We start from the raw sequence: 11,240 nt of genomic DNA, 5'->3' as shown, positions 1-11,240 counted from the left end.
CACTTTTAGGTGCAAATTTGGGGACTACCAAGGGCCCGAATAAACATAGATAATGTGGAGAAGATCGGTGCAGAAATAGGGAAAGTAAAGGATGTAGACCTATCGTGCCCACTAGAATTCAAAAAACCAGTGGCTAGGGTCAGAGTGGACATGGATATCAAGGAAAGACTAACCAAGGATTTAACCATCAGACTGAAAACAAGAGCTCTATTTCATGTCAATTTCAAGTATGAAAAACTCAACATCTTTTGCTACTTCTGCGGAGTTATTGGCCATGATCATCACAACTGTAGAATCCTAGCTCAGTACCGGTATGATATCATCAAGTGTGGGGGATCATCAAAAGACATCAAACCTTTCTTCACAAGCATGATTAGAGCTAACAAATTCTATAATAGCAGAGCGGGAAGTGGCATAAAATCCATCACCTTCTTAGGAACCCCACAGAAGCTAAGGTATGATGAAACTCCGGTGGCTAGTAACAGGGACTATCACAAACAAGGCACAACTTCGGGGACACGTGTACAAGAGGACAGAGGGCAGCAACACCTGACACAGAGGGAGAATAGGGACAAGGAGTTGAATAGAGACATTATAGGAGTCATTCTATTGGACCATGTGAGGACAGGCCCATCTGGCATGGTAACGGATAGATCCATAGAGGATCGTGTAGACAGGGGAACAGACCTAAGCAGCCAGGCCCTTTCAGTGGCTACGTCAACTGGGTCCATTGGGCATATCTTGTCTGAGTTGGGCCCAAATATGGACTCTCTTAGGGTGGAAGTGGATATGGAAATAGGCCTTAATGGTCTAGACATAAGGGGGGAGGCCCAACGGGTTCACTTTGGAGAAACCTTGCTGAGTGTTGTTAGCACACTCATCACAAAAACTCACAAATCTCCAGACCAGGTGGAAGTAGCTCCCCAGCCAACCACCAACCCTAGATCTATCTTGGAACCTCACGCCACCCTTATCCCATCCCATGTAGCTAATAGAAGTCATGTTTTGGGAATCCAAGTTAAATTCAATGCAGAAAAAAACACACAATTCAAGCCGGCTAGGTTGGTCAGAAGGCATGGTAAAGCATTCAAGCCACTGGCAGCAAGGAATCCAAAGTGGGGAAAAGGAAATAGATCTCGAACAGATCACAATACCATTCTCCAACAACAAACTACTAACCTTGCTACCCACACAACAAAACATAGAGAAACAAGGAAAAGGAAGCTTATCAGCATGGAAGGCAAACCAAATGAGGAAGGAATGCTAGGAAGAGGGGTGAGAAACGCAGTTAACAGATCCAAGAAAGCTTGAATTATGGCTAAAGATATATGTAAGAAAGGGAAAAGACACAAACTGATCCCACCACATGCACAAAGCATCACCATCTCTAGTTGATCAAGTGAACAATAGAATGAGCAAGGTACCATGATGATACCTCGTCAACAGCAAAGGGTAGACACAGTATAGTATGAATCAGATTAGAGTGTGACCCAACCCATGCCTTTAGCAGTGGATGTTTCACACTTGAGGAATCTAGGGGCACAAAGGATAGAATATGAGGAACATGCTAAAATACAAGATGGGAAAACTGATAGTGGTGCTTGGACTAGCAGTATCAATCATTCAGATGATCAATCAGTGGATATGTCTATCCCAAGTGGATATACAAGAAGCTCTGGATTTGGATCAAGGAAAAGGTTCGCGGTGGCTGTCCCAACACAGCCGCCTTCACCTCAATGATGATCTACGTCTGGAATTGCTGGGGTCTTGGTTTTACCACATCGATTCAACATCTAAAAAACCAAATTAGGGTGCTCGAGATAGATGTGGTTTGTTTGTCAGAAACAAAAACGGATAGTAGAAAAATGGAAGGGGTAAGAAAAGCTATCAAGTTTGAGGGTTGTTTTGCTGTGCCAGCTGATGGGCTTAGTGGAGATTTAGCAGTTATGTGGAAAGAGGGAGTGCATTTGGATATACTTGGGGCTATGAAGAACTAACTAACAGGTAAATTTACAAATTATAACTACTCAGGAGTATGGTTTTTTTCTTTTGTTTATGGAGATCTGACTCCTTGTAAGCGTCATAGGGTATAGTTTGAGCTTAGAGATGTAGCTCCTCAAGTCCCTAGACCTTAGTGCCTCTTTGGGGACTTTAATGCCATATCATCTCTATATGAGAAGATTGGGGGCAAGAGTAGGCTGACCAAGTATAGAGAAGACTTCAATAGTCTGATTAATGACCTTAGCCTGGTAGATTTGGGGTTCAGGGGACCCAATTTCACATGGAATAATAACAGAAGACCAGGTGACCATGTTCCGGAGAGACTTGACAAAGCCTTGGCTACTCCTGAGTGGCTGGCTCTATTCCCACATACTAGTGTCAACACTTTTGTTAATGCCTCCTCTGATCACATTTCTATGCATATTAACATGAATAAAAAGGAAGCCCATGCACCTAGACCTTTTTGTTTCTATGATATGCAATGTGGATAAAAGATGACTCTTGCAAGCCTTGTATTGATGAGGCTTGGAACTTTGTGATGAATGATCTGCCTGGGTGCAATGTGATATCTAAAATGAAAGCCACAAAAGATAGCTTAACTGGGTGGAACAAACATGTTTTTGGGAACATCTTTCACAATATAAAGATAACTTAAAAGAAGCTTGCTCAGGTGCTGATGAAACCTTTCAGTGCTGACAACCATTATAAAGCTAAAGAGCTGAAATCCACCCTTCTTGGTTGGTATACAAAGGAAGAGAATTTCTGGAAACAGAAATTCACCAACCAATAGATCAAAGAAGGGGTGAGAAACACTAAGTTTTTCCATCCCTCTACCATCTATAGAAGAAGGAAGAATAAGATTGAGAAAGTTAAAGATGAGGATGAGATTTGGAAGGAGGAAAATGATGAAGTAGGAGTAGTCATCAACAACTACTTCACTAAGCTCTTTTCCTCTGACAACCCAGAGCCAAATCAAAACTTTCTTGATCTCTTTCAGCCTTGCATCACTGAGAGAGAGAATGGAATGCTTACTGCTATACCTAGTCATGAGGGCATCTGGCAAGTGGTAAGGAAGATGGGGAAGCTTAAGGCCCCTAGGCCTGATGGCTTCCAAGGTGTGTTTTATCAGGATTGCTGGGATATCATTGGCTAAAGCATCACAGCCTTTATAAGAGATTTCTTTATTATTGCCTTGAGACCTAAGATATCCAACCCTGGTCATATGTCCAAGTTTAGACCTATTAGCCTATGTAATTTAAGCTATAAGATCATTGCTAAGTTGCTGACTAATAGTCTTAAATTCCACATAAATAAAATTGTCTCTCCCTTCCAAGGAGCCTTCATCAAAGGCAGGAGTATAGGAGACAATATTGGGCTGGCCTGTGAAGTTTTCCATAATATAAAACATATGAAAACCAAGGATGCTAGCTGGATATCTCTTAAGATGGACATGGCTAAGGCATATGATAGAGTTGAGTGGTCCTTACTTGATCGCATCTTTGAGAACTTAGGTTTCAGTAAGAGGTGGATAGAGTTGATCTTTCAATGCCTCTATACTGTGACCTTCAAAGTTCTCCTGAATGGTTCCCCCTTAAAAAAGTTTAAGCCTGAGAGGGGGCTCAGGCAAGGGGATCCACTATCACCTTACTTGTTCATTTTGGTTACTGAGGCTCTGTCAAGAATGATTGCAAGAGTAGAAAATAATGGAGAGGTTCATGGCATAAAGATTAGAAGGGGATCCCAACCCCCCTTATCACACATCTTTTGTATATATGCTGATGACCTCATCATTTTCACTAAAGCTACCATGGAGGATAATGTGCATTTAACAGATATCTTGAATGATTGCTGTGAGGCTTCTGAGCAGAAAATTAATTTTGATAAGTCTAACATTTTTTTTTAGTAGGAATGTGAAGTTTAGGAATCATATTAAACATTAAAAGTTTTGGGGTATGAAGTTGTTTGCACATAAGGACAAATACCTTGGGGGTTCCTATTATGCTTTCTCAAAAGAAAACATAAGATTTTGAATACCTTGTGGATAGAGTTAACAATAAAATAAAAAGGGCAGAAAGCTAAGGTGCTCTCTCAGGCTGGGAGAGCAACTCTGATCCAGTTTGTGGCCTAATGCAAGTAACACCCTTGTATGTCATGACTATCTATCTGCTGCCTGTGTCAACTTGTGATAAAATTGACAAGACATGTAGATATTTATTTTGGAATGGCTCTTCTACATCTAATAGTGTTCACACCATTAGGTAAGATCACATTTTTAAACCAAAAGACTCTCGGGGCACTAGTAGAAAAAAGGCTTTTTGTGACTGTTCTGTTCGAAATGGTCACAAATGGCATAAAAGGGTTTTTGTGACTGTTTTAAAAAGTTTTTGGTGACGTGTCACAAATAGTTTTTTTTTTTTTCTAAAGAAGGTGTATATGTGTGGAGAACTATTTGTGACTATTTCACTAAAATTGTTACATGTTCCCGGACTGACTTTATGTGACAGCCAGAGATAGAAGACCAAATTCTAATTTTTTAGTCCGGCCCCCACAACTGCACTAAAAAACTACTACTAAGCCCACGTTCAGTCTCCCGACCCGCTTTCTTCAAACAGTTGCAGTTCACAAAAAAGGAAAAAAATAGAAGAAACAAAAGAAAGAAAGAAAGAAACAAAGTGAATCGCACGATCTCTCACGACTCTTTCTTCATTGAAATCTGAAATCTGCCCAAGTCCGAAACATTCCAGTATCGCCAGTCATTGAAATCTGATTGCCACCCACATTAAGTCGATTCTCGAGATTGGTACTATTATCAATAATGAAAGGCTGAGTCTGGCCAATGATACTATTTTTAATTGTGGTGATATCGCCTAATGCTTTTGTTGTAGGAAATTTGTCATAGGGACCTGAAGCTGGAGAATACATTTTTGGATGGAAGTGCAACTCCACGTCTTAAGATAAGCGATTTTGGTTATTCAAAGGTTGGTAACAAATGATTTCTAGGTTTTGTGGTTCATATATGATAAGCACCTCACCGTTCCCAACCAATTCATGATAATTACATTTTGTTTCATCACAGTCTGGCATATTGCACTCACAACCTAAATTAACAGTTGGAGCACCAGCGTATATTGCCCCAGAAGTTCTGTCGCCGAAAGGTAATTTTTTTGCTTAAGTGTGAAGTTAGCCTAGTGAAATCTAGACAGTTGTCTTACTGCGCCTCAGGCTGCCTTATTACTCAGCTATCTGATTATTGGTCTGAACACCCTCAACACGCTGTGAGTGTTGACCCATCGCCAGAAAATGGGAAAAGAAGGAAAATGGAAAAACATATCAGGCTACACACTCACGGCTGCACAGAACACATCATTATTAAATTACTCATGAGTTTTGGTGGTACTGTTTTTTGTTATCACATCGACATTTTAGTTAGTGTAAATAACTATGCATCATGGGAAATTTGTTTTTTATTTCACAAACTACCTATGATGACTTTCATTTACAAATATCTGAAATGTGAATGCCTTACAAAGTATCATCAAGAAAGAACTACCTCTTGATTTAAAATTTTACTTGTGCCTTTGCTAAAGCACAGGGATAAGTTGGCACTTGTTAAGGATCATGTGTTTTTGCCGGTCCATGAGCTTGGAACAAAATTAGAGAAGCACCTGCTACTTTGCATGTACCTAATATCAGCTAACAATATATGTTCGATGCATCTGATGTGTTTGCAAAACAGGCTCTTGTCAGTACGTGCATGATTTTCTTATTGTGGTACTGTCGTTACACAGCATTAATATTGATCTGTTTCTGTAGCAGACATATAGTCACGTGTGCACGGCCATCCCTCAAAGTAGTTGTTTATTTTGAACTGGTGATCTATAACCCATTAACAGTTTCATGAATAGTGTGCTTTCTCGTGCATGTGTACACAAATTTGGTTCACCCCCGTAGTGGACCAATGGCTCCTACCCTAAGTTTCTCTGTAATTGCAGATAGCAGATGTTTGGTCCTGTGGTGTGACACTATATGTAATGCTGGTAGGAGCATATCCATTTGAGGATCCAGAAGATCCTAGAAATTTCCGCAAGACTATTGGGGTGAGTTCTTTTCACGACTCACTACCAGCTTCATTTCTGCATACTTGAATTTGGAGTGGATTCTATCAACTCGTCTTTTGTGATATGCTCAACAGAGAATAATGAATGTTCAATACTCCATACCAGACTATGTTCATGTATCTTCAAGTTGCAGGAAACTCCTCTCCCGGATTTTTGTTGCCAACCCGTCAAAAGTGAGCTTCTCCCACTAATTGTGCATCTAATTCTTATATTTCAGTCATGGAAGGTCTAACCAATTTTGATGTTAATTCCAATGATAGGGAATCAGCCTACCAGAGATAAAAAAGCATCCCTGGTTTCTGAAGAACTTGCCCAAAGAACTGGAAGTCGACAAGACAAATTATGAGGGCGCAAATAGTAACCAACACCTCCAGAGCGTTGAAGAAGTAATGCGAATTATACAAGAGATTGGTACTATTATCATCCCCATTGGTAGTATTGTAGATATCAGGCATAGACACAAGTTTAATCCCATTCACAAAGGCAAACACATTCGGAGCATTAGGAGACGGTATGAAAGTTATATTCAATCTTCCACCCACTACATTAACACAAAATTCCTTGACAATATAATCATACTTCAAAGCCTGAGTAGTTTGCCAAATGCTAAAGTTTCAAAGGAAGGTGAATTCCCTGGAAATGACACCAAAGCGTGCATCAGAAGCATTGAGACCGGCATATGAAGCGGGGTAAAAATGAAATCAAGTAAGGTATGGGTTTTCAATTAACTGTTCATGCCTACTTTACCTCATTGATTTGCAAATTGCTATGCTTATATAACCCCATTTACCTAAAATTTTCTATGATCACAATATCAATTATAATTATATGAACCGAGAAATACAAATTAACCCCATAAAATGTTAGCTTAAGACAATTACAATTTTTGCTTATTTAACTGAGGATAAATGTCTTCACTAGTTCACTGTAACACCAGATGTCTTGTATAACATAATGTTGTGTCTGACTTGAATTTGTGAACCGGGGAATTTTATATTGGCTTGCTAAAATTGTTATGTACTTTGCTTAAGTTTATGGTAATGGATATGATATATTAGCCGCTTTATGCTCATTGCAAGCATCCACCATGAACTGAAATCTGATTTGTGTTCTTTTTCTGTAGTTTTTATTTACAATCAGGGATCACCATCTTTTTACTGAACCTATGCTGCAAAAGTAGTTTTTTATTTTGGAATGTTTAATAGCATTAACAGTTTGGCTGCTATGTTCTCATGGAGGTGATTTCGTTATGCTTTTGAATGTCTCTTCTGACGAGAAGATTTTATCAGCCACATATGGTGAATTAAGGCCTCCTCTTGGGAAGTATCGTTTGAAGGTACATCCTCACTCTACGTAATGAGTTACTGTAGTTTGGCTATTTATTTATTATATTTTAAGTTGGAAAATATAGCTTGGTTACAATCCAAAATTGATACTCTGAACTTCTGGAGAATTGGTAGACCCCTCTAACCAAGGTTGATAATATGTAGACCTAAAACCATTCTTCAATCTTACAATATCCGAGTAGAATACAGGTAAGTTTCTGATGTAATCGAGTGGTTGTGTTTTGATGGCTTTAATGAACTGTGAAACTCTATTAAAATTTTCCAGCAAGCACCTCACCTAGATCAACTAATTAGAAGCAATTATCATGTGTGGGGAGACGCGCGTCTAAGAGAAAAAGCTGGGATTTGTTGGTGTTAATTTGCACGGGATGTTTTCGAAACCGAAGTTTCCCGTGGGAATTCTGGATTTGTTTTCAACTAGTGAGTAATCATTTACCCAAAGTTTAATTCTATATATGCCTGACTAATATTCAATGAATTATGTTATTTAATAGAGAGTAGTCTTTCTATTTTTAACACCAATTTCTGATGGACTTTTGATTGGAGTTTTGGCATGATATTTACCATTAGAAACTTTGTATAACTTGTTAGTAAATCATAACAGAGGTGGAGAAGAATATTCAAACCAATTAATATTCACAGTTGATTTAATTGTTTGGGTCCATACGTATATAGATGGTGTCTGCACTTTAAAATATGTCTTTGCTAATTGCTGTTTCAGAGTCTTGGCTAGAGATAATGAGTGAGCGATTATCGCTCATCTATTGAACTTTCTTTTATGCGGTAATGATAATCTCATTATCTGGTTTGCTTAGTAATTGAGTTATACTGTTGATCTTTCACCTCATTCTATTCTTCGTAGAAATTTTGGTGTGTTTGCGTTGTTGTTAAGGTGGTGTTCGTTAGTTGTAACTCGGCTGAGAAGTTAACCCGTCAGAAATCAGGTTCTGCCCCAGTTTTGGAACCACCTTTTAACATAGTTAGGCTGTGATTCAAACCCTTGTCAAACATGAAAAAGTAAGTTCTGTGTGTCTACTTTCCATCCCAATTGGCCTCATCGCGTTCTGAGCCCTGTGGAAAAAGATTTTGTGTTTAGAAGTTTGGTTGGCAAAAAACAGTGCGTAAAAAATCAGTTTTTGCGCATTGTGTTCGAGCCCAGTTTTCACATATTTAGAATGAGATTGAGAATTTTTATAAAGCGTAAGAAAGTAAGTTCTGTGTGTTATCTTTACAATGCAAAAAGCCTCGTTGGCTTTTGATAACTGTGGAAAGAGTTGTGCTATCCCGAAGATAGTCCATCAGAATTCTTGTTTGATAAAAATTAGGATTTTTACCAAGTTCGCGCTATAATTACTCCTCAATAGACTGGCATTGGGACTTCAAGTTCTACATGAAAAAGTAGGTATATATATATCCTAGTTTTCAAATAATCAAGTGGTGTATTATTTGGATGACTGTAGGAAACGTTATTGTATTGGTAAGTTGGCTAGAAAACCTACCATGTTATCTTTTTATGTGCAAGAACCTATTTTGGGAAATATTTCTAGTAATAAACAAAGAGTTTCTTAAATTTTTCTTGGGTGTTTTGTATATTGTTTGTAGCCTACGTTTCGATGGTGGTTTTGTTTGGAACTGACATGAATCTTAAGATAGTTTTGGAGACCCGAAAGTATATTAAAAATCCATTTTTGAGTAATTCTGACTTATAGGTTTATTGTGCATCAGTAGGGCTGAAACTTTATATATGATGTTTTAAATATGAACGTTATCGAAAGTGAGAATAGTGATTATTTTGAGCATGTTTATGTATAACAATTATGTTTTTGGTTAAAAGCTAACGTAAGGCTTGATTCTAATCTTGAAAGATTAGATATTTGTGTGACTATCGTGGTTGTGGCTAGGGATATTTGTGTGTTATATTATAATGATTTTAGACTATGTAGTTAAGTTTGAATTAATATATATGTTCGCTAGTTTTACTCGTTTAAAATATGTTTTGCAGAATGGTATTATCATATAACGATATAGGTAAACATACTAACTGCATTCTTACAGGTGTGGATTATCATATAACGATTTTGAACAAGGTAAATTTATTTTATTTGTTGGTTAACTTTGATAAAAGGACGCCTCACACTGTATAGAGGAACTAATAGTCATGATGTAAATTTTACAATGTTTTTAGTAGATTTTAGACGCGCTAGAGAAACTGATGTCTTCTAAGGGAAGACATTAAATTGTCTCGAGGAGTAAAGGTTACTTAACTGTTCTGGCATTCGTCAAAGCGGTTAAGTACTTGGGTTGAGCAATGAGATATATATTGTTATGATTTTCAGATTATGACATGATTAAAATTTATGAAATGTTGAAAATACAGAGGGAGTTCTGCCGAAATTTTTGTAGGATTTTCCTGTCTTTGTATAGTTTGGGTTTTGCTTGGTTGGTCTGTATCACGTCTCAAGTTTTGTAGTGATTGTAGATGTCACGTGCCTTTGGTATTCAGTCATTATGAAATTTGGGGTGTGACAATAACATAATGATGTCTCCTCCATTTATCATTTCCCTTAAAGAGGTCGACGAGGTAAGATATTATGGTGGACCTTTTATAACTATGATTTTAAAGATCAAAATGGTTTACTTCTTATTTATATGCATTTACATATGATGTTATTTATACCCAAAAGGATGTGCAATATAGTTTTAGACTCAATTTGTAGTTTTGCATTATTCTGTAGTTGATAAGCATCAATTTCATATTTTTGTAGGGCCCTGGGCAGCCAGATGGTAAACAATATAGTATTCATGCAATGCGCTTCATGCAAGACATAATGAGCGATCTTTCTCCTTTTCCATTGAAAGTAAATAAAATACCTCTCACATTTTAACTTAATTTATGCTTGATATCTTTAGCAACTGTGTTTTTAACTTTTTTTTTTCTCTATTTTGCAAAATATTAAACTTGTTGTTTCTTATATTCCAGCTAAAAAAATTTAGCCATAAAAAGGCTTTCACCGACAAGGAGATATATGAAGTTCGAATGGATTTTGTTATGTTCATCCAAGAATGTATTATATATGAACTATCGTCAAGATGAAGATGAACCATAAGGCTGAAGACATATATGTGGGTGATCAAATTTGACGAGATTAGGTTATTTTTTTAATTTGGATTTGGATTAGGCTGATTATATTTATATGAATTAGATTGGAAATGTATTATTTATTTCATTACGTTTTACGATTAAGTACAAATATATATTGGTTATCCAATGGGATTGGAATATTTCAATGAAATTAGTAATGTATATGAGTGTTATTTGAAATTTAATGGATCATATTCATATATGTAGTTTATTCAGGTGTGTAGTTTATTGTAGATCCCCAATTTTGGGGTTTTTATATATATTCATATTTTTTTTTCTTTTTTTTTAAAAAAAAAAACAATATATACATATCACTGTTTTACCCAAACCGTCATGACTAATAATACTTTTTATGACTGTTAAAAAGGATGAATGCATAAGTGTCGTAAGAGTGCTTGCAGTCGCTTTGGGCCTTTTATTTAAAACCATCACAAATTATATGATTTAAAACCATCACAAATTATATGATTTGTTGTGACAGTTTTTGAGCATTTGTTACCGTTTTTTTTTATGGTTTATGACCGTTAAAAATGATGAATGCATAACCGTTTATTTAAAACCGTCACAAATGATATGATTTGTTGTGATAGTTTTTGAGCAGTTGTTACTGTTTTTTATGGTAGAGAGAGGCTA

General features: G+C 37.0%; 1 protein-coding gene across 11 annotated transcripts; it reads left to right on the top strand.

Moving 5' to 3' along the window:
* The first annotated feature begins 4,661 nt into the window (after positions 1 to 4,661).
* On the top strand, positions 4,662 to 10,787 carry LOC147523583 (serine/threonine-protein kinase SAPK3-like). 11 transcript variants are annotated; one of them, XR_015216261.1, is made up of 10 exons: positions 4,666 to 4,979; positions 5,078 to 5,156; positions 5,994 to 6,098; positions 6,194 to 6,292; positions 6,380 to 6,630; positions 6,732 to 6,824; positions 7,358 to 7,455; positions 7,731 to 7,885; positions 10,231 to 10,323; positions 10,446 to 10,787. XR_015216261.1 is itself a non-coding variant. In XM_086599089.1 (6 exons), exons 3-6 carry the CDS (start codon positions 6,033 to 6,035, stop codon positions 6,745 to 6,747), a joined length of 432 nt encoding a protein of 143 aa, XP_086455215.1. In that variant the 5' UTR covers positions 4,666 to 4,979; positions 5,078 to 5,156; positions 5,994 to 6,032; the 3' UTR covers positions 6,748 to 6,892. The 11 variants fall into 11 exon arrangements, 2 of the variants coding, with proteins under 2 accessions (XP_086455215.1, XP_086455218.1); XR_015216255.1 differs by having other exon boundaries at positions 6,732 to 6,829; XR_015216282.1 differs by lacking the exons at positions 6,732 to 6,824; positions 7,358 to 7,455; positions 7,731 to 7,885; positions 10,231 to 10,323; positions 10,446 to 10,787 and having other exon boundaries at positions 4,662 to 4,801; positions 4,887 to 4,979; positions 6,380 to 6,520.
* The last annotated feature ends 453 nt before the right edge of the window (positions 10,788 to 11,240 follow it).

This window comes from Coptis chinensis, chromosome 1, assembly GCF_015680905.1.
Source record: "Coptis chinensis isolate HL-2020 chromosome 1, ASM1568090v1, whole genome shotgun sequence".
Lineage (NCBI taxonomy): Eukaryota > Viridiplantae > Streptophyta > Magnoliopsida > Ranunculales > Ranunculaceae > Coptis > Coptis chinensis.
This window is presented reverse-complemented; position numbering and strand designations above follow the sequence as displayed.